General features: G+C 34.3%; 2 protein-coding genes across 2 annotated transcripts; both read left to right on the top strand.

Moving 5' to 3' along the window:
- The first annotated feature begins 10,772 nt into the window (after positions 1–10,772).
- On the top strand, positions 10,773–19,182 carry LOC112738376 (3-oxoacyl-[acyl-carrier-protein] synthase II, chloroplastic). Its single transcript, XM_025788807.3, has 14 exons — positions 10,773–11,353; positions 12,700–12,908; positions 12,983–13,186; positions 13,414–13,524; positions 13,628–13,723; positions 13,833–13,878; positions 13,962–14,041; positions 14,663–14,731; positions 15,011–15,095; positions 17,171–17,325; positions 17,454–17,534; positions 17,624–17,683; positions 17,814–17,967; positions 18,664–19,182. The coding sequence occupies exons 1-13, from the start codon at positions 11,146–11,148 to the stop codon at positions 17,928–17,930; spliced, it is 1,521 nt and encodes a 506-aa protein (XP_025644592.1). The 5' UTR covers positions 10,773–11,145; the 3' UTR covers positions 17,931–17,967; positions 18,664–19,182.
- Positions 19,183–20,915: 1,733 nt separating this feature from the next.
- Positions 20,916–23,284, top strand: LOC112734426 (protein FAR1-RELATED SEQUENCE 5-like). The gene is made up of 4 exons (XM_025783734.1): positions 20,916–20,945; positions 21,280–21,345; positions 21,443–22,150; positions 22,202–23,284. Exons 1-4 carry the CDS (start codon positions 20,916–20,918, stop codon positions 23,282–23,284), a joined length of 1,887 nt encoding a protein of 628 aa, XP_025639519.1.
- Positions 23,285–23,967: the final 683 nt, after the last annotated feature.

The raw sequence follows: 23,967 nt of genomic DNA, 5'->3' as shown, positions 1-23,967 counted from the left end.
AATAGCAAATCAATTAAGCAACAATAAACATAAGAACATCAAATTGCATTAATAGAAATCAAAATCAACAATTATTCATAAACATAAAAGTGACCAAATAAAAGAAATAACATGTTAAACTAAGAGAACAAAGATGTAAGAACAAGAAATTGTAAGGAAAACTAAATCAAGACAAGATTAAAACCTAAATCTAAGATGAAATTAACCTAAATCTACCCTAATTCTAGAGAGAAGTTAGAGCTTCTCTCTCTAGAATATAACCTAAAATATGTTTTTAACTAAACCTAATTGCTCCTTCCCTTCCTCCTTGAGAATTGCATGAAATACTTCAGAAATGAGTTGGATATGGACTTGAAGCAATCCAGAAATCACCAGCCACATTTTCTTTAAGTGAGTCATGTACTTCAGTTCACGTGTATGCGCCACCGGCAGATTTTCAAAACTTCATTTCTTCATGAATTCTCCACTTTTACATGCTGTTTCTTCATTTCTTCAATCCAATATTTGCCTTATAAGCCTGAAATCACTTAACAAACACATCAAGGCATCGAATGGAATTAAAGTAAATTAAATTTGGCAAATTAAGGGCCTAAAAAGCATGTTTTCACTTTTAAGCCAAATTAGGAAGAATTCATAAAACTATGCTATTTCAGTGAATAAATGTAAAAAAAGTTGATAAAATCTACCAAATTCAATACAAGATAAACCATAAAATTGTGGTTTATCAGTAGGACAGACATGCATCATATTGTTTGTTGCATATCCTCAATGGTTATACTTTGTCATTATTCTTTGTGAATGTGCTCTGTATTTGTCTGTGATTGGTTGTTATTATTACTTACTTTGGGAATTGATGCATTGGACTAGTTTACACGTGATTGTCTGAATCTAGAAGAATGCCCTAGGTTTTCACCTTTTCCCTTCATTGTACCTTTCAGAATTCAGATGGAGATGATGGTGGTGTTTGTGGAGTTGCTGGAGCTGTCCACCCACAATGACTTAGGCTATGGGAGTACACTCATTTGGGCGTGAGATGCATGTTCATATGTATACCCTATACGACCAACCTTTCTTTCTTTCACTTCTTACTCTTTCCTTAAACTCGGATTCACCGTATGAGTTAGCTCTTGCTAAGTTGCAACCTGAGGGTCCTTACCATCCATCCCTAGCTCAGTTGGAGCTTTTGTCAGAGTCTCAGTCAGAACTACAGTCAAACCCTAGCCTATGCAGTCAGGCACGAACCTACGCTTAGTAATCGGGGGCACTTGGCTCCACTCTCATTTTATTATTTTAAACAAAAAAAAATATACATATATAATATGCTCCAATTTTAAAATTTAAATGATCCCACTACAAATAAACTAAGCCCAATAATTAAAAGTCCCAAGCCCATTTTATCTTTCTATAATTTTGACTATTAGTTAACCTAATCAAATTTAGTCTTCTTCCATTCTTAAATTACAGCCGTCACTCATTTATTCTCTTAAACCCTTTTTTTAGTTTCATATTTTCAACCTTCTTTTTCTATTCCTTGTCTAGTGGTCATCTTCTTTTCATCAAAAGGTAAATTTTAAATTCTCTATTTTGTTTTATATAGCTTTCTATGACTCTATGTATCTTTCGATTTTCATTGTTTCTCTTTTTGATATTTTCAATTACAAATTTTAATTCAAATAATTATAGTTTAGGTATTAATCTATTTTTTTATTCTTTTTATGAATTTATATATTTTATTTTATTCTCAATTTAGTGATCCTTATTATTTATTTGTGTATCTTTCGTTCTATTCTATTATATGTAATTATGTTGCATATAATTTTTTAAAGTGAATTGATTAATTTACTAATTTAGAATATATATTTTTTTATATTTAGAAATAATAATAGAAAAATATTTCAAAAGAAAGCTACCACTAGAATCTGAAGTCACTCCATTAGTCTCTTCTAATAAAAAAAAAATTCTTAGATTTCAATGTAAAAAGTTTGGTAGCTGATCCTGGTAGTGACCCAAAAGTCATTGAGAAAGATGGAAATAATCTTGAACAAAGAGCTGAAGCATGTCAATTATTGAATCATATTCAATCTTTTGAATTTGTATTCAATTTACATTTGATGAAAAGTATATTAGGAGTTACTAATGAGTTGTCTCAAGCTCTACAAAAAAGTAATCAAGACATTATAAATGCTATGACATTGGTTAAAGTGTCCAAACAACAATTATAAAATATAAAAGAAGATGGTTGGTCCTCTTTGCTCAATGAAATTTCACTGTTTTGTGATAGTCACAATATTCTTGTTCCAAATATGAATGACATATTCGTAACACAAGGAAGATCATGGCGCAAAATCCAAAAGGTCTCAAACTTGCATCATTTTCAAGTTGAATTATTTTATCAAGTGGTTGATAGATAACTTCAAGAGCTTAACAATCGTTTTACAGAGGTAAATATCGAGCTACTTCTTTGTATAGCTTGTTTGAATCCAAGTGACTCGTTTTTTGCATTTGATAAGAAGTTGCTTCGTTTAGCTGAATTTTATCCACATGAATTCTCTTCTACTCAACTTTTGGCACTTGATAGTCAACTTGAGAATTTTATATTAGATATGCATCTTGATGATCAATTCTCAAATATAAATGGAATCAGTGGACTATCTCAAAAGTTAGTTGAGACAAAAAAGTATATTGTTTACCCATTGGAGTTTCTTCTGTTGAAATTAGCTTTGATTCTACCTGTGGCAACGCACATCAGTTGAGAGAACATTTTCTGCTATGAATAGGAGATGAGTGGGAGATGAGTGGTTGAATGATTGTTTGGTTACATATATAGAAAGAGAGACATTCAATCAAATTGATAATAAAACAATTATTCAACATTTTTAAAATATGAAAATAAGAAGAGAAATACCTTCAAGATTTGAAGCGAAGAAAGTTAGCGACTAATATAATTTTTTATTTTTTTGTATTTGAATAATTAATGTGCACTTTTATATTTTTAATTTAAATTAATATATCTTTTGATAGTAATGTGTATTATTTTTACCCCTCAAACATAAATTTTTTGAAAATCCATCACTGTATACAGTAGTTGGTGGACCAGATCAGACTTTTGGAAGAGGCATTGGTTGGTCAATGGCCATCTATCTATTTTGAGGAGGATGTGGAGATAGTCTCGGACACTTACGACGATAGCGGCGATATGAGTGAGGAGCTGCAGGCATTACCAACGACTATAGGTGTGATTAACAATTTTTGTATCAAAATGAATTATAGTAAAATAAATATTGTTTGGCTTGTACTATTTAAAATTACCTTTAGATAAAAAATTACTAAAATAGACATCAACTTAAATAATTTTTTTTATATTATCCTATCATTTTAATTTAGATATTTGAATAGATCTTATTAGTTAATTTTATAATAAAATTAATATTTACTTACTAAAATAAAAATAACATATAAAAATAGACAAAATATATTTTTAAATAAAAATAAAAATATAAATATAAATTATATATATATATATATATATATATATATATATATATAATCAAATATGTTACATTTTTCAAGTATTAATGTGAGAATGTTAATTTAGTATTTTTTTTACATCGTACTTTTATTCTAGTACTCTCAATAATCTTATTCTTAATATTATTAAAATTTAACGTTTATGATTTTATTATTATCTATGATTAATTTTTTATTTAATTTATCTTTTTTAATGAAATCATAATCTATATTATAAAAAAATTACACTAAAACATAGTATACGAGAATTACAATTATAAAAGAGAATACTAAAAATAATAAAAAATTAAAATTTACTTTGTAGTGATTGAAATAAATTTAAAAGTTCTTGATAATGTTTTTTATATAGTATATTCTTAGTATTTTTAGTACTCTTTTCTAGTATGCTATAGCTTTTTACTATTATTATTATTTACGTTTAATTTTTTGTTTAATTTACTTTACTTAATAGGATCAATAAATCATATTATAAAAAGATAATAACAAATATAATATACAAAAATCACAATTATAAAAGTGTACAAATGTCAAACAAATAGTTGATACAAATATAAAAATAATAAATAATAAAAAATAGACCCCATATAAATATAAATAACAAAAATTTTATAAATAATACAATAATATGCATTAAGGATCAAGTTGGTAAAAGATAAATAAATGTTTAGTATTCATGGCTAAAAGTCCGTTAAGAAAATGCAGAAGTTAAAAATTATTGCTTTTTGTAAATGTAGTTTTAGGGCACCGGATTCTATGGTCTCAAAACGTTTGAACCATTAAATGGTTCTATAATAAAACATATTTTTTAAGTTTTTTTAATAACTGTTAAATAGTCCTTATTTAATTTTAATTACAAATTAGTCCTTTATATATTATTTAATTATAAAATTTATTTTTTATTTTATAAATTATTTTTTATCATTCATCTATCATGTATATTGAGAATAAAAAGCTAAAACAATAATAAATTAGATCTTCCATTAATCGTAATAAATATTTTACAATCTTAATCGATCATAATTTTATCATTGATCCAATTACATACGTATTGGGTTAGAAAAATTGTGTTTGTTAAAAATTCAATCGATTGGATGCACAAACCAATCGATTGAAATTCAGGCTTTCCAAACTTCAATCGATTGGAATTGATACACAATCGATTGAAATCATCAAAGCAATATGGGTTTAGTTAATTCAATCGATTGGTTCTGTTATTCCCATAGTAAATTCATCTCCAAAATCTTATTCAGATTCATATTGTTTATCCATCATATCTTAGTCACATACTAGTTCTTCTTGCTGGTTAATGTCATCGTCCAGTATTACTCATCCATCTCAATGTCTGTAAAATATACCTGACATCTTCAAAATTTACCAATAAAAAAAATTCCAGTACACTTCCTGTTCCTGCCTGGTGCTCGAGTCGAGGTATTGGTCGGAGGCTACCACGAGGGTTCCTGTACGTCTCTCCTCGAAGGGTGCCGCGTTCCTAATTCGAGCCTCGTCCGAGCAGTGGGAGGTACCTGCAAAAGGACTCTGAAGCTTTTGCTCAGGAGTAAACTAAGAATAATAAAAGTAAATAGCGAACTTCCTGAGAGAGTTGAAAGTGATTTGAGTGATGTGTAGTTAGTAGTGAATGCCTTTGAGCTATCTGCGTAGCTGTATTTAAGGTGGGAGGATACGTTAGGGGCCTTGAGATTCTCGGCCCCGTATCCGATTTTAGTGACGTGTTCTTATCTCGAGGATGAACGTTGAAAGTCCGATCTGTTATTCCGCGCTCTGTTTGTTGAACGTGATTTTTCCGAGATATAACGGCAGTCCGATGTTGTGGGTACGGATCACTTCCTATAACACTAAAATCATTTTTACTTATCATTTAAAAAAAAATTATAATTTTTCAAAATTCCATTTTTCAACTTTAATTTTTCAAATACGATTTTTTTTATTTAGGGCGAGTAAGCCACACTCTATATTTTTTATAGAGTTTGTCCGACCTCCCGAACTCTATAATTTTTATAGAGTTGCCTAACCCCGGCGAATTTCACTTGAATTTTTTTCAAAACCAACGAAACTCAAATTTTTAAGCCATTATCATTGTCTACAAGAGTACATGAGTACACAAAAATACACCGATAACAAACATAGTTTTTTCAACATTAATGGCAACCATTATCATCGTCTCCAAAAAATACACAGATACACGAAAATAAGGCATATTTAACCAGAATTTTTTCTCATTATAAATTAAAAAAAATATTATTTCTCCAATATTATTGTGTACTCCTATGTACCTTGGAGACAATGATAATAGTTGTCATTGTCTATTGTAAAGTTTAAGAGCCATTTTTTTTAGAATTTGAAGTGAAGTTCGTTGGGGTTAGGCAAACTCTATAAAAATTATAGTGCGGCGAACTTGCTTTGCATACAAAAACTCGTATTTGGGGAATTAAAGTTGAAAAATGGGGTTTTGGAAAATAATTTATCATGGGGTAACAGAACCAATCGATTGAATTAATTAAATCCAAAGCAACATAATCAATCGATTGAATAAGAAAAATCCCACCCGCCTTACAAAATTCAATCGATTGTGTATCAATTTCAATCGATTGAAGTTTGGGAAGCCTGAATTTCAATCGATTGAATTTTTAACAAACACCATTTATCCAACTCAATACGTATGTAATTGGATCAATGATAAAATTATGATGCATTAAGATTGTAAAATATTTATTACGATTAATGAAAGATCTAATTTATTATTGTTTTAGTTTTTTATTCTCAATAAATATGATAGATGAATAATAAAAAAATAATTTATAAAATAAAAAATAGATTTTTCTAATTAAATAATATATAAAAGACTAATTTATAATTAAAATTAAATAAGGACTATTTTGCAGTTATTAAAAAACTTGAAAAATATGTTTTATTATGGGATTATTTAATGGTCCAAATGTTATAGGACCATCGAATCTTTTTGCCTGTAACAAAATCACTTCTGCATTTATAAAAAAAAATTTGTCAAACCAAAAATTAAATTTTTTTTCCTTTTTAACGCGTTTGCCAAAGATAGCCTATTGTTGGGAATAATACACCATTTCCCCTTGAGAAAATACCTTTCACAGAGAAATAAAATAGACACAATCACAACACAAGAATTTAACGTGGAAAACCCCAATTGCTGGAGAAAAAAAAAATCACGGTTGTTGTCAAATGACAACCAAAGAATATCACTATGTAAAAATTGTTACAACACATAGACTTCTTTCTCTCTAACACCGGCACCCCAGTACACCCACACTCTCAAAGCAAATATTTAACTACACCTCACAACACTCTCTAATCAAAGAGTATAGAGGAAAAGAAAAATCAGATACAAGCTTTAAGTGTTTCCGACTGGTGCAAAAAATATGGAGAACTTAGCCTCATATTTATAGCCTAGGCCACCCACTCCATTTGCTATCCTAAGCAATGTGGGACTAATTCAACCAAATCCTAACAATCTCCACCTTGATTAAAATAGTCACACATCTTCAGCTTCCATAGTCAACACCGACAATTCTTTGCTGCCATTGTCTATACCGACAATCATAGTTCAGAGAACTATCATACTCCACCATGAAGGTATACTCACTTGGAATTAGACCACTCCAAGCATTTTTCCTTGGTACAGATCGAAACCTTGCTGAAAATTCATGGTGCAACTTCCAAATTGGCTTTTCCTGGAAGTTCTTCAGCCATCGACATAACTCCGCCACACACCTTGCATCTCAACGCCAACCAATGCCCGTGTGCAATTGTGGACCCGATTGCCACAACTTTTCCTTATCCATGGCAGTGCGGCAATACCATGAGGATACTTCTTATCTTCTAGAGAACATCATCTTCAACGCCTTGCGCAAACCTGATTGTATCAACACATCCTTGACTTGTATTTGCCACAAGCCAAAATTGATTCTTCCATCAAATTTCTCTATTTCAAGCTTCACAGCACTTGAATATCCTGACATTGTTACAACCGTATACTGGAATAGTATAACTCAACTGTAGACCGTGCACTAGGAAGGGTCCCCAGGAAAGAGAGGTGGGTCACAATGGACACACTTAAATACCAAGTCTTTTCTTAGCCAGAACATTTCCAAACTGCACTCTCACAGTGTCACACTGCCTTTCAGCAACAACAACAACAATCAAAGGTCAACCTCAAACCACAGGACAAAATTTTTTTCTGATGTGGAAGGTCAGACTAGGCTGCAACCACATAGCATACTAAGAATAAATCTCACCGAACCGAAGCTCTGATACCACATGTTGGGAATAATACACTCATGTTGGGAATAATACACCATTTTCCCTTGAGAAAATACCTTTCACAGAGAAATAAAATAGACACAATCACAACACAAGAATTTAACGTAGAAAACCCCAATTACTGGAGAAAAAAACCACGGCCGTTGTCAAATGACAACCAGAGAATATCACTATGTAAAAATTGTTACAACACATAGACTTCTTTCTTTCTAACACTGGCACCCCAGTACACCCACATTCTCAAAGCAAATATTTAACTACACCTCACAACACTCTCTAATCAAAGAGTATAGAGGAAAAGAAAAGTCAGATACAAGCTTTAAGTGTTTCCAACTGGTGCAAAAAATATGGAGAAATTAGCCTCATATTTATAGCCTAGGCCACCCACTCCATTTGCTATCCTAAGCAATGTGGGTGTACTGGGGTGCCGGTGTTAGAGAGAAAGAAATCTATGTGTTGTAACAATTTTCACATAGTGATATTCTCTTGTTGTCATTTGACAACGGCCGTGGTTTTTTTCTCCAGTAATTGGGGTTTTCCACGTTAAATTCTTGTGTTGTGATTGTGTCTATTTTATTTCTCTGTGAAAGGTATTTTCTCAAGGGGAAATGGTGTATTATTCCTAACATGTGGTATCAGAGCATACTAAGCATAAATCCCACTGAACCGAAGCTCTGATACCACATGTTAGGAATAATACACCATTCTCCCTTAAGAAAATACCTTTTACAGAGAAATAAAATAGACACAATCACAACACAAGAATTTAACGTGGAAAATCCCAATTACTGGAGAAAAAAACCACGGTCGTTGTCAAATGACAACCAAAGAATGTCACTATGTAAAAATTGTTACAACACATAGACTTCTTTCTCTCTAACACCGGCACCCCAGTACACCCACACTCTTAAAGCAAATATTTAACTACACCTCACAACACTCTCTAATCAAAGAGTATAGAGAAAAGAAAAGTCAGATACAAGCTTTAAATGTTTTCGACTGGTGCAAAAAATATGGAGAACTTAGCCTCATATTTATAGCCTAGGCCACCCACTCCATTTGCTATCCTAAGTAATGTGGGACTAATTCAACCAAATCCTAACACCTATGTGTAAGGGATGGCGACGCTCAGGGACACTTTTGCATTTTGATGGCTCTCAATAGGACATGACGCTCTAAAAGCTACAGTATATTTTCCCTCTCCTTTGTTAGTATTTTGCTGAGGGTCAGGTTTTTACTATCTTAACTAGCCCGAGATCCAGATTAGGAGCTGCTACATGGGCCTGGATTTCGGTTGTCGCATATTTATATATTATATATACTGTATATATATTTCTGTGTAAAGGTGGTAATTATATCTGAGTTGTTATGTTTTTCTTGAACTATTGCGATTTATATGCTAAGCCTTTACCGCACCATGTATGATATGGTTGTTCACAGATTACGCTTATGTCTTTTATGCATATGATCCCACTTACCCACCTTATTTGCTTCGTAATGCCTGAGGCTGATTTTTCTCAGTTGATAACCGTCTACATTTTGTATGACATGGGGATTGGATCCTCTCCAGTGGAAAAAAAACTGGATGGTATCCAGTGGAAGATCTCACCCTTCATTGCATTCTCTCTCTTATTTATTTTTGGTCCCACTTGTAGAATTAAAGGTGGGAGATTACACTTTATTCTCTCCAGTGACAAAAAAAATGGAGAGGATCCATTTCCCATGACATGCTCATATGCCATATAAACTATACATGTATAAAATTCTATAAATTGACAGAGTGATAATTTCTAGCGATTAATACTATTATGACTTAAATATGATATGCTAAAAGTAGAAATGTTACACTTCTCATCTTTTGTTTGACATAAACAGAATAAACATCTTATGTTAGATAATCAAAATTTTTTCTAGATAGTTTTGTAATTAATACAAAATTCGTAATCACATTTCCTTAACAAAAAGAACTTAAATAAAAAATTTGTCATGTTTCATATTTCTACAACAAATATTTGTTATAAAAAAATTTAAATTAATTTTGATTATCACTATTTGATCATTATTAATTTTGTCAAAATTAATTTTTTACTTAAAAGATTACGAAACACAAATTACATTATTTCAAAATTGGTTTTGACATCATCAATTATCAATTCTTTATATAATTAGTGGATAGTCTTTTTGAATAGGTTGTCTACATTCTAAAATTTTTAAATCAACATCTATAATCTCTCATTAGAAAAAAAAATTAACATCTATAATTATTAATTTCTATCTTAGAGTTTATTTGGATGAGCTTTTAAAATTTTTTTTTTCGATTTATCCTTTTTTAAAAATATTTTACAAAAATAAAAATAATTTTATATTTAAATATCTCATTCAAATTTTTTTTATCTATTAATTATATTTAAGTACAATAATATAAAAATACTTTTTTGTTTATTTATTACATAAAAATTATATTTTTTTTTAAAAAAATATTCTTAAAATATTTTTAGTATTTTTATTTTTACTACTAAAAATTTATCATATATAATAAAAAATTAAAAAAGATCTTTTTTTATTAATTTTTTTTATCAATTTAATACCACCAAAATAAGCACTTAATTAATTTTAAAATAATTATTATTTCACACATTAATAATTGAATAAACAATAACAAAATATAGAAAAGACACTTATAGAAGAAATTATTTTTAATATAAAAATGAATATAATATTTTAGTTGAATATTAATATTTAAATTGTATTACAATATTCTAGATATATAGAAAATATGGTCAACCAAAATATTAACACGTGTTTAATATAAATTTTGAATGTTTCACTCTCTACCTACAAAATTTGTATATAATTAAATCAAATAATTCCATTTTCAATAAAAATACTGATAGTTTTTTTTTCATATAAAAAAAAAATTAGCCCACTTATAGTGGTAAAGTAATTTTCAGTTATTGATCGAATTGTATCGAATTGTATTTTTGTATGTTAAATTGTATTATTGTTTGTCTGTCTCTCCCAGTCTGATTTGAGGAGAGAGAGAGAGAACACTTGGCGTCGTCTTCTTCGGAGTTCTGAGAACGTCTCACCGCACCACACTCACACTCACACTGCAACAAGCCACTAACACTAAACCACAACAGCACACACCAACCAACAAAACCTGCCGCTTCTTGAACCCTTCCTTTATTTATTTATTTATTTCTTTCTCATTCTCACTCTCTTGAATGCAGTTACCACTATTCACCACTCTTCTCCATCACCACCCACTGCGACTCTTCATCTCCCACATCCAACACTTCTTCGATGGCTTTCTCTTCTGCCTTTGCTGCCTCCTCTCCACTCTGCACGTGGCTCGTCGCCGCCTGCATGTCCCTCACGTCCCACTCCGACCACTCCCCCTCCCTCACGTGCTCCCGCCGCCGCACCCACGTGACCCGCTCCTCCTTTACTCCTCGATCCACCTCTGCCTTCAATCGCACCCGCACTCGCACTAATCGAATGCCTCTTTCTCGTAATTTTTTATCTTCTCTTTTCTTTTTTTTATAATTTTTTTCTACTTAATCTCAACTTCAGATTTTACTCTCTTTCATTTCTTGTTACTAGTATTACGTTTGTTTTTCAATTCGTCTCTGATTAACTATGAAATCTGGTGTTTGCTATTTCTGGTTGATGGATTCTTCTCGTGAGTTATAAAAAAGCTTTCGCCTCTGCTTTATTTATTCATTTGTTATTATTTATTTATTTATTTATTTTTGTTAGTTATGTTAATTTTTTTTTGTTTTATTTTTGGATGCAAATATTTGCTCTATTTATTAATTGGTTTGATTCATTAGATAGAGTAGAGATGAACGAGGTTTGAATTTGTATGGATGTTACCGAGAAACAAAGTTTCACTTAGCTAAGCACAATTGGCAGAAAAATTGTGGTTTGTTATTTGTTTATGGAACAGTCAGCTATCAAAAATCATCACGAAGGGGATGAATAAAAACTACGTGATTTATTCTTCTGAAAACTTACCAATTTGACTTTGTAACGGTGGCTTTATTTTCCTCTAGTCTCATGCAAGTTGTTCATTAATATAAAGTATAAACAGAATTGGTATCTGCAATTCTGCATAATATAAAATTTTGTGAGCTTCCTATTTTTCTGAACTTTAAAGCTATTGTGAGTGGAGAAGGCTCTATTGTAAATGGCTGCTGGTTTTGTAATTTTCTCACCTAATTGGAATAAACTTATTTGTTGTTGTGTTGATTGGTTTTTCTCCTACATCTTCAAATTCCATAAAGTGTGAACACTTTTGGATATGCTCTTATTTAGACTTTCTGTGTGCATATAGTGGTTGATTTAGTTTTGGTTCAGTGGTCCATCATGATTCACATACCATGTGATAAAATTTTGGCAGCGTCGTTTGTTGTTGTAGATTTACAACAACTTATTTTACTTAAGGCTAAGGGTATGCCTGGTGGTAGGCAAAAATGGGGGTGGAAGTTTTCATTGATGTATTGCATGTATAATTTTACACACCAAACTCATCCATCAAAATTCCACCTCACTTTTACCACATGAACTGAACATACCCTAAGCATATCTAGTCTATGTTGTTGGTTACATTCACCGCTCAATATTAATGTGCATCTCTAGGTTGTAGTTCCATGCCCCTTATAAATATCAATGTCATTTATTGCTTAATTCCTTATAACTGGTAGGTACTCACAAAGCTGTTGGCATTACTTTCTTGAGTGGTAGGATACTAGGGTTAAGTATTCTAATTTCAAAGACGGTGTTGTGCTGACTATGATTCATGGTCAAATATTCATATAATTGCTGACATTTGCATTGCATTAAAATATTTTCAAGGTAAAATAATGGCCATAGCTTTGCAACCTGCTCAAGAAGCTACTACAGTTTCGAAAAAACCTCCTACGAAGGAAAGACGAGTAGTTGTGACAGGCATGGGTGTGGTAACGCCACTTGGTCATGATGCAGATGTCTTCTACAAAAATTTACTTGATGGTGTTAGTGGCATAAGCGAGATTAATGCTTTTGATTGTGCAGAATTTCCAACGGTAATTAACATTTCATTCATATTGTACTGAGTTGTTTCCTGCTGTAGCTTTTGTTCTTAGTATGCTGTATGCAGAGGATTGCTGGCGAGATCAAGTCTGTCTCAGCTGACGGTTGGGTAGCGCCAAAGCTCTCAAAGAGATTGGATAAATTTATGTTGTATATGTTAATAGCTGGGAAAAAAGCGTTGGTTGATGGTGGAATCACTGAAGACATAATGAACGAGTTAAATAAACAAAAATGTGGGGTTTTAATTGGCTCAGCAATGGGTGGGATGAAGGTAATCATTCAATCTTTTATATTTTTAGATAAAGCAATTGAGCAAGTAGGGACTTGTGTCAGATTTTGAAGTTCAATATTAAGAAACTTTGTAACATGTGTAGGGAGGCGTAATGGCGTATTGAAGTTATTATCTAATACAATCCAATATGGTGCCGGAAGGCCTTTTTTGCAATTTATTTGCTTTGGTTTATTGACTACCTTAACTTTTCTCTGTTTTCTGAACAGGTTTTCAGTGATGCTATTGAAGCTTTACGAATATCATATAAGAAGATGAATCCATTTTGTGTACCATTTGCAACGACAAATATGGGTTCTGCCATTCTTGCTATGGATTTGGTCTGTTTAAATAAAATTTTGTCCTTATCGTGGATACCATAAATAGGTGTCTTACACACGCACACTTAAGCTTCTAACAAATTAACATTTATGAACATTGTAGGGTTGGATGGGCCCTAATTATTCAATCTCCACAGCTTGTGCTACAAGCAATTTCTGTATACTTAATGCAGCAAACCATATAATTAGAGGTGAAGCTGTAAGTATTTCTGATTTTTATAACATTTTTCTGGAAAAATTGTTGAGAAGAAAGCTGCAACTACGATCATGTTATTGAAAGGCATTAACAAATTTGAGTTTATCTGTAGGACATGATGCTTTGTGGTGGTTCAGATTCTGCTATTATACCAATTGGTATCCTATTTTTTTCCTCACTCTTTCCAGCTTATACAACACACCATCATATCTGATATATAATCTAAAAATGATTTGTATAGGCTTGGGAGGCTTTGTGGCATGCAGGGCACTCTCTCAGAGAAACAGCGATCCTACTAAAGCTTCACGCCCTTGGGATAGCGTAATGCTTTAGGAATCCTAATACTTGTCCTTTTTTATTTTTTTTTTCCCATTTATGTTCTTGAGTTCTCATATTTTTTTTTTCTTATATCTCTCTCTCTCTCTCTCACTATCTCTATATATACTCACACACTCTGTTGGAAGTTGGATTAGTATGTGCTATTTCTTGTCTTTTAAAGAAATCGAGTAACTGAGGAAGCTTACTTTACTCAAACTATTCAATATGTTTGAAGGATTTGCACGTCTATGTTCTACCTTTTACAAAACTTTCTGACTGTCTTATATATTCAACAGTGTTTAATAAGAAATGACTTTTCATATCATTGTATAGGAATAAAATGGGAAAGACACAGCCTGAAGTTGAAAGAGAAACCATAACAATCAGAAATCAGAATTTCTTGATGTCTAAAAGTAGCCGAAATTGATAATGAGAAATTATGCTCAATTCTTAAAGGGAGTTAATTCATCAGGTTCAACATTCATAAACAACTTTTAACAACATGAATAGTTATTAGACTATTGTAATGCTTGGTGTTCTGTTCATAAACAACATCTACTATCATTGTTACTATTTACCATGCCTTGAATTTCAGATGCTAAGAACTAATTTATGTTATAACAGAACCGCGATGGATTTGTCATGGGTGAAGGGGCTGGAGTTTTGCTTTTAGAAGAGTTAGAGCATGCTAAGGTACTTCTATTGTAATATAAGTATTTGATAGTGGAACCACCTTTGAAAAACTTTGCTATAGATATTACTGCAATACTACTTTATATATTTCTTCTCATCCTTCAGTTTCTTCCAAGAGTAGAAAAACAATGTTGCTCTGACCATTGTCCTATCCCGTGTTGGAATCATGCTCCTAGGCTTCAAACTTCTTGTTTTAGTTAACACTGCTTATATTTCTCGTACCATGTTTCATTTTAACTTTTAAATTGAACGCCATCTAATTTGTTTTTTTGGATGCAGCAAAGAGGAGCAGAAATATATGCAGAGTTCCGTGGTGGAAGCTTCACTTGTGATGCTTATCATATGACGGAGCCTCACCCTGATGGTAAAATGTTAAATCTTCATTAAGGCCTTCTCAGTTATTCATATAAGAATAACAATAATAATAACAATAACAATAACACTAATAATAACAATAATAATAACCAAGTGGTAAATGAAACTCTTGTTTTATGATAACAATAACAATAACAATAACTAAGTGGTAAATGAAACTCTTGTTTTCTCTGGCTTTGCGATCCTGGAACCATGAGGTTAAATGAAAATGCTGCTTTGGTGTCATTTTATTTCTCTTGTTCAAGTTCACAAAGACAGTCGTTTAGCAAATATGCGTTCTCCTGATTGTAATTTTAATTTTTTTTTTATTTATTTTTGGGAGTAAGGAATAAACCCTCTTAAAGTTAGTGTTTTGAAGAAACAAAAATTATTTGACTTTGAAGAATGGTAGATATGCACTGAATGAATTTTGGTGTGATGGCTCATAGATCCTGATTTATATCAGCCTTTTCATGTATTCTTTGTGTGCAAATATAGATTTCACAATGTTTTTCTACTCACTATAACCCTAAATTGAACATTGCATTAGAATTTTTCTTTGTTTAGAGTTGTATGTTATACATGTTTGAATATGAGGACTTCTGTGGATGAATTATATTTTACAAAAAAGTGGACTTTAACTTGTTAAAAGCTACTGCCGTTTTTACATTTATTTGGCTGTGGAGAATGCTTGGAAGTGTTCTAAAATGATCTATTTCAAAGTACAAGAAAGAAAATCTGCTATGTTAATGTTAAAAATGTTATTCTGTTTCTTTGAGGCTTTGAATAACTTCTAGATGAAAATGATCTGAAACACACACATCTATGTAGACACAAAGATACACACACATATTATGATCTCACTGCTCACTTTTTAGGGAAAACTTTAAGGAGGGAATTGATATTGTTATTGCCACTCCCAAAATTGATTTTGCTACTCCTCTCGAATGTGATTTTTTCATGGTGATGGGAAAATATTCCATGTAGGGTAATTTGGAAATAACATGTAATGGAGTGACATTATCAAATTGGGAGTGACAATATCCACCCGGCCCTAAACTTTATTGTGCAATTATAAGACTTAAGCATTATAGTACTGAACAATGGGCAATAGAAAAAAGCTTACACCAAAATAAGATCAATGTAGTAGAGATGTGGATGCCGGTTGGTTGAGTGGATATACCATACAAGATATGTTTTGAAATGAATGTATTAGACAGAAAGCTACTATAGTGCCTATTGTAGAAAAGTTGGTACAGTTTTGCTTTAGGTTATTGGACATACATTGAGAAGGTCTGTTCAGCTTCTCTAAGTAGAGTAGATGTAATGATATCTTGCCATGGAGTTAGAGGAACAGACTATGAACAACTATAGGCAAAACCAGTAAGTTTAATTTTAATTGTTTAATAACAGTAGACATGACTTGTGATAGAATGCTAAAGTGTTATGTAATTAGTGCAATTGATCCCACCTAAGAGGAGTAGAGGACAAGGCTTTGATGATGTTATTTTCATCGTATTGTTCTTACTGTTCTTGTTTGTCTTTCAAGGTCAGGAGAACTATTTCAGCAACAAATTGACAATGGTGCCAAACACAACCTTGGCTTTTGTTCTAAATTTAACAAAATTTCTGGTGGTTTTGGAATAATGTTGTCATGTTGTCTCTTCTTATTGGAGTAATGGTTTTGGAATGACCATCTTGTACAAATTCTGCCAAGGCATGCTTTGGAAGAACCTAGAAAGTTTAATACAAGACCATTGCGAGATAAGATTTGCATAATGCAGGATGCTTGTGCATTGGGCTGTTATTTATCATGGGAGATCATGCATGGGTTAAGCTTGCATGAAGTTCTTTTTATTCTACCTTAGTAGGTAGACAAGAATGTTTTTTTCTAGTTCTTGGTCAATGGCCAAAAACCCTGAATCTCTATACGAATATTGAGGGATAAGCTAAGAGTTTTCTCATATATCGAAAATCTTTTTCAAGTTCTTAATTATGACTCTCCAGTTCTCCATCTCTTATTCCTATTTATAGCCAGCTATTCCCTGCAATATGCATGTAAACTAATTATCACATTTCAAACAGGGGCTGGTGTGATTCTTTGCATTGAAAAGGCACTAACTCACTCGGGACTATCAAAAGAGGATGTGAACTACATAAATGCACATGCCACGTCTACGCCGGCTGGAGATCTCAAGGAGTACCAGGCTCTGATGCATTGCTTCGGTCGCAATCCTGAGGTAAATTTACCTTGTTACCTATAATATGGATCGTTTTAGGTAATCGTTATCTCTTACCCTTCTAATTGCTTTAGTTTATTCCCCTGATTACCTTATTATTGTGCTTACGGTGGTCTCTTGTTCCACAGCTTAAAGTGAATTCCACTAAATCTATGATTGGCCATCTTCTAGGGGCAGCTGGTGGAGTCGAAGCTGTTGCAACAGTGCAGGTGAAAATACTGAATCTTCTATGAAATATAATTAGCGAAACTTTCACTGAACAGATATTGAGCTTCAGTTTTTCTTTTTCTTTTTGTAGGCAATAAGGACAGGGTGGATTCATCCCAATATCAATCTGGAAAGCCCAGACAAAGGAGTGGTATGATATTTTTTTGCACCAGTCTCTCCCTATTTTATTTTTAAATTTTTCTTTTGAAAGTGTGTCGACTACCATTTATATGGTTAAATTCTCTACTTTTGGTTAACTACATAACTGAACGAAAAACCAGGATGCTAATGTGCTTGTGGGCCCAAAGAAGGAGAGACTGGAAGTCAAGGCAGCACTGTCTAATTCATTTGGTTTTGGTGGCCACAATTCCTCCATCATATTCTCCCCTTTCAAATAAAACATGTTGCAGTCTATGTGCTTCCTTAATTATAAAGGTATGTAGCATGTAGAATAGGGCCTATTTGTGATTAGCTACCTAAAAAACTACTTTTAAAATTGTGTTTTAGTTCTTTTTTCTCCTCTTAAAATATTGCAGAACAAGAAAATTACCCCGTTTCTGAGAATTAGATATAAAGCTGCTTCTGGAAAAATTAGGAATACTTTCTCCAAATATCTTTGCCTTCGAAAATTCAGGATAGTCTAGTTTCCAAATATATTGAGTTTTGAATGTGCCAAATAATGAGGAAGTAGAAGTGTTTGTTTGGTTTTTTCTCCCCCTATTTTTATCTTTAATTTTTTAGAATTTCATGAAGAAAGAAAAAGAATAGTAAACGTAATAAAATCTTTTTTTTTTGTTCCCTTCAAAATGGAAATACAAACCAAGCAATCCCTTAAATTCCTGTTTTATCTTTTAAATTTTGAATATAAAAAGGGAAAAGTACTTTTATATTTATTTTATTTAAATACTATAGCAATTTTATAGGCTAAAGAAAAGCTTTTTACAATTATTTTTATTTGTTAACTACATTTTTTATAAAAAAAATTTCCGCTTATGGTCCTGATTTTGTTTCAAATTATGCTTCTACTGCTAATTGCTAAACATGTAACATATAAATTCTTGATCACAGAGACGCTAGATTTCACTCAATTTGCCTCTGATAGGTTTTAAGTCTCATGGTTGTATCTTGCAGTTGTTAACCGGGCAAAGTGTTGCATACTAACACTACTCCCTTGGTTAAGTTAAACATGTATGTGGTGTGATGATCATTATGTTCAGAAAGATTTATGAGGTGACCCTTCTGAATCAAAGTCTCCGGAGATTGTCCGTTGCTGCCGCCTGCTAGTGAAGTTAGAATTGGGTCTATCAGCGGCCAGAAAGTTCCTATTTGACCATGAATGGCTAGAGTAGGAATTTGAATGTAACAGTTGGACAACAAAAAACTTGATGGGGACATGGACATTGTTTTATTCCCATCTATCTACCAGGAGAAGACCATAGATTGGACATAAATCAATTGTAACTGTTTTTCTTAAGCTGGATAAATGTTAGGTTACATTTTTCGCTGAATCAGAGAGGTTATACCTATAAAGTCCTGTCGTGTAATGGGTGGCCAGCATTGCGCTAGAACCCAGTTTTTTTTAAGGTCAAAACCAGCATTAGAACCATAAAAAAGTAATTTTAACACACTACCGTTTATTACAGTTTTCAACCGACGTGGTGTTGATTGAAATTTAAAAAAATAAAATACTGACTTGGAGATGATGATATCATCTTTAGTATATGATTAGTCCACCTGAGAATTTCATGTGCAAATTTCCAAACTCAATCTTTCTATCGTACCCTTGATATAGTATATAAGATTTTTATTAAGATTTATTATTACTCTAGATGAATGAAATATGATATATGATGTTTCTTTATTTGGCATTCAATTATATTTTTGGAAAAGTCAGTAGATCGTTAATCGCATGACCCATCCTCAAGGTTATCGGATGGCAAAAACATAAAGCGAAAAAGGAAAAGTGTGCTAGTTCTTTGCACTAACAAATGATACTATAAAACCACGCCTTGAAGCCTACTTTCTAATTTTAACCATAAACATGTAACGCCTTCTCTGGCATTTCCCAGCAAATTAGAGACAGAGGATAAAAGTCATAATGTTTGTCTTTAACTCTATATTATCATTTTAGTTGACAGAATTTTTAAAAAGCCAATAATGTTAGATGAATAAATCTTTGTATGATCATTGTATAACCAAGGCAATAAAGAGATAAAATTCAGAAGAAATATATAGGCAATATATTGGTTCGGCCTAAAAGGTCTGTATTTAGTCTTTAAGTAATTTGAGAACTCTAATAACAGAATGAGCGTACACAGATATTATTTGCAGAGTTTTTGCAGGTTGCAGTTTTGATTTAGATTAAATTGCAACCCAATTTTAAAATCTTTGATATTCTTCTGACAATTTTAGACAAGACTCGATTGGGTAACTCCACAACCAAGGATTTTAGATATTTTATTGAACTTCTTAGGTAATACTCAGATTGGATACCCCCACCAACCTAAGAATGTTAGATTTTTTATATTCTCAAGTCTTTTCAAGACTACGAAGTGACTAAGATTGACTCTTCGCCAACCTAAGAACATTAGATACTTACCTCAACCTTCTTAAACTAATAAGTAACTCAGGTTCCGTACCTTACTAACTAACAACTTTAGATATTCTCCTAATTTTCACATAGAAGACTCAAAGCAAACCGCAACTTAACTTAAGAATTTTAAATATTCTTTGCTTAAACATTTTTAGGACTAAAGATTGTCACTGTATCAAGTTTTAATAAGAAATTATGGAGTTAAAAAACTCAATATGAACCAGTAAAAAAGACGATCTCAACTTCTACAATAGAGTTGACGGATTCTGTTCTAATTCTTTGAGACTTCAAAAAATAATACAAATGACCATATACTAATCTGGATTTATAAAAACGTAATCTGGTCTAATATATGGATATGCCTAGATTATATCTTGAAGAAATGAAATTTCTTCTAAGATAGAAGAAAGAAATAAAGAAGAGAAAATACAAAACTTTGAAAAAAAGACGTTTCTTCGGTGGGGAAAGTATATTCAAGACCTTGGTGTACCAAGTAGTAATGTGAATTTTGAACAAATATGGGGTCGGTTCACAAATAAATAAAGTAGCGGTTGGGGATGAATTGTGGAAAAAAGGAAAAACGGAGGGAGGAGACGAGAATGAGGTTATTAAATGAAAGGCCCAAACTCCATTAATAGGTAGGTGAAAGCTGTGCTGGGGTCAGTGTGAAGCTTCGTTTGGTCGACCTGTGCGGAGACGGCGGTCCACGGCGGAGGAGAATGCGGGATTGAACGGCGCAGAAGCACAGATCGAGATCTGGCCGACTTAAGGTTCACAGTAAGCGAAGGCAATGGACCACACAGGGCAACCAGATTCACAGGTATGCTTTGTCGGTGTCATTGAGCTTTTTTACCGTCCGATAATGCCGGGGGAGGTATGCGCAGAAATTGATTTCAATTGGGGGCCCGTGCCTCCCCGTGTCCCCAACAGTTTTAAGCGTTTGATGTTTCGAGGTTACCGTTTAGAATGGCACATAGCCGAATTAGATTTGTTACTTTTTAAATTCTGTGCCGAAAATCGTGGTTGGTCTTTACAGTTGAATGAGTTTTAGTTGGATTATTTTAGGATGTCTGGAATTATAGCTGTGTGTTCGTAGTTACGGTTGATAACGCCGATGTTCTGTTTGCTCACTGCGATTTTTTGAACTGTGACAGTCGAATGGGTTTGTGGAGCCTAGCTACGAGTTTTCATCTAATTTTGACCGAGTCCATGCGTCACAGGTGTGTTTGTTGTTCATGTTATGAGTTTCTGTTGACTGGTTTATGTTGATGTGGCTCACCGCCTGTTGTCACACATGCCGGATGTTGTTCGTTGCAGGATGCTGATGATGGAATGAGCGGCGAAACCGTGCCGGTAGAGGAAGCAGAAGCGATGGATTCGTCCGCCGGAGATGCGGACATAGATGCAGAAGCAGTGGTGAGGATTGTTAACGGGATAGGGTCCTTTGGCGCCATTGAATTTTCTTCCTTGACAGCCAACGACGTCCTTACGACGGAGTTCACAAGCCTACAGGTAGCTCATGACTATTACAACGAATACGGTCGCATCAAGGAATTCTCGGTCAGGAGGTCCAAGGTGGGTCGCAGAACAAAGCAGGGGGCGGAAGGCGAAATCATTTGGCAGATATTCGTGTGCTCGAGGGAAGGAGAGCGAGATGGGAAACACATGCAGCAGGAAGACAGGAAGATGGATCCTCGACCGATCACGCGGTGCGGGTGTGAAGCCCGGATTAAGGTCCACGTTGATAATGCCAGCGGGCGATGGTTTGTTGAACAATTCTGTGATAACCATAATCATCCCATGCTGGATGCGAGGTTTAGGGGTCTGTCGCAGTCACACAGAGTAGTCAAGGAAGGCGATTTGCACCAAATCAATTCCATGAGAAAATCTGGGTTGCGGGTGCCGACAATTTTCCGCGCCTTTGCCAATCAGTCAGGAGGATTCGAGACTGTCGGGTTCGAGATAAAGGACATATACAATGCGATAGAGAAGCAAAGGCGGGCTGGCGCGACAGATGCTGAGGCCGTGTTGAAGCTCTTGGGAACTTTAAGGGCCACTGATTCTGGGATGTTCTAGAAGTACTCACTGAATGTTGACAAGAGGCTGGAAAATCTCTTCTGGTGCGATGGTACAAGTCGTTATGACTACAACGTGTTTGGGGATGTCCTGGGTTTTGATGCAACGTACAGTCGTAACAAATACAAGTGCCCTTTGGTAATATTCTCAAGGGTGGACCATCATATGAGGACAGCGGTGTTCGGCTGCGCCATCTTGAGCAAGGAGAGCGAAGGAAGCTATGTGTGGTTGTTGCGGTCATTTCTTGAGGTAATGAAAGGAAAACAGCCGAAGTCTGTCATCACGGACGGGGACCTCGCCATGAAGAGTGCGGTTAGCATAGTTTTTCCCGGTGCACATCACAGGTTGTGTAGCTGGCATTTGTTAAGGAACGCCACTGCTAGAGTTGGACGGCCGGGTTTTCTTTGGAAATTTCGTCTATGCCTGATGGGACATCTAGAGGTTGACGAATTTGAGAGAATATGGACGGATAGCGTGGCAGACCACAGGTTGGAGGATCATCCGTGGATAGTGGATATGTATGCAAAGAAACATTCATGGTCTAATGGACATATCTGGGGGAAATTCTTCACAGGACTGAAGACGACATCGAGGTGCGAGGCTTTGAATATGCAGCTTGGAAAATTTATACACAACGGGTACAATCTGAGGGAGTTCGTGGAGCATTTCCAACACTATTTGGAATTCATGAGGAGGAGAGAACTAGTGGCAGACTACAAGTCTGCATACGGCGAGCCTGCAGTAAAAACGAAACTCGAGGCCATTGAGCAGTTCGCTGCGACGGTTTATACAAAAGAGGTTTTTGAACTGTTTTGGGAGGTGCTGATTCTAGCCAGCAATGTTAGAGTTGTGTCCACCAAGAGGACGAGCGCTTGTGTTTTGTTCGAGGTCACAATGTACTGCAAGCAGAGATCATGGGCCGTGTCGTGGGCCGAGGAAGACGTCGAATTCAGTTGTTCTTGTCAGCGGATGGAGTCCTTCGGGCTTCCTTATGTCCACATGGTTGGGGTTCTGGTTTATCTGAACATGACAGCTATTCCCAGAAGCCTAATACTTGAACGGTGGACAAAGAGGGCAAAGTAGCCGCGTGCACCCAACGACGGAGTACGTGTTGGGGAGATCCCAGACGCAGCATACATGAGCATGCACGCGGCGATGCTTGATGATTGTAGGGAGCTGGTGAGCTTGTCTTGCCGGTTCTTCGAGGACTACGTGGACGTAAAAATAAGGTAGACAAAGGAGCGCCAATCCCTATAGGACAAACATCGCCAAAGGCTGGGTGTTGCTGAGGAGGCCAGCAGGGTGTCTGTTTGGGACCCGTTGCGGGCAAGGTACAAAGGATGCGGTCGAAGAGTTGTCACCTCTCGGGGTAAGTTTCGCCGTGTTCAGAGGTGTCGACTGTGTGGAAAGGGCGGACACAATTCTTGCAAGTGTCAACAATCAAGTATGGGGGAGAACATCGATAGTTTCGAAGCCGGTGCGGCTTACAATAGCATGGAAGCAGGAGAGGGGGGTGAGGACTAATACGAATTTGAGTGAGTTGGCTGAACTATTCTTGTTGGAAGTTACGCATCGTGCTGGATTGGATTGAATATGGCTAGCTGCTACGCGTTTTACTTGTTGAGGTGACATCCGGAGGGGCGAATGCATAGGTTATGTGAGTTACGCTTTAATTCTGGTAATATTGCTTGCGTTTAAAATGATGGATTATGTAATGCAGCTTGTGAGGATGTGCCTCCTAAATGTGTTGGTCTGTGTTGTAACAA

The sequence above is a fragment of the Arachis hypogaea genome, chromosome 13 (genome assembly GCF_003086295.3).
Source record: "Arachis hypogaea cultivar Tifrunner chromosome 13, arahy.Tifrunner.gnm2.J5K5, whole genome shotgun sequence".
Classification (NCBI taxonomy): Eukaryota; Viridiplantae; Streptophyta; class Magnoliopsida; order Fabales; family Fabaceae; genus Arachis; species Arachis hypogaea.
Note: the sequence above shows the minus strand (reverse complement) of the source record. Positions and strands in the feature narration are given on the sequence as shown.

Bases quoted from the DNA above. Each gene is read 5' to 3' on its own strand.
- LOC112738376 (XM_025788807.3), top strand. From the start codon at position 11,146: ATGGCTTTCTCTTCTGCCTTTGCTGCCTCCTCTCCACTCTGCACGTGG. The intron at 13,724-13,832 runs GTAAGTATTTCT...GTTTATCTGTAG, and splicing joins ATATAATTAGAGGTGAAGCT to GACATGATGCTTTGTGGTGG. The intron at 14,042-14,662 runs GTAATGCTTTAG...ATGTTATAACAG, and splicing joins CTTCACGCCCTTGGGATAGC to AACCGCGATGGATTTGTCAT.
- LOC112734426 (XM_025783734.1), top strand. From the start codon at position 20,916: ATGGACCACACAGGGCAACCAGATTCACAG. The intron at 20,946-21,279 runs GTATGCTTTGTC...GAACTGTGACAG, and splicing joins CAGGGCAACCAGATTCACAG to TCGAATGGGTTTGTGGAGCC. The intron at 22,151-22,201 runs GTGTTGAAGCTC...GGGATGTTCTAG, and splicing joins GCGCGACAGATGCTGAGGCC to AAGTACTCACTGAATGTTGA.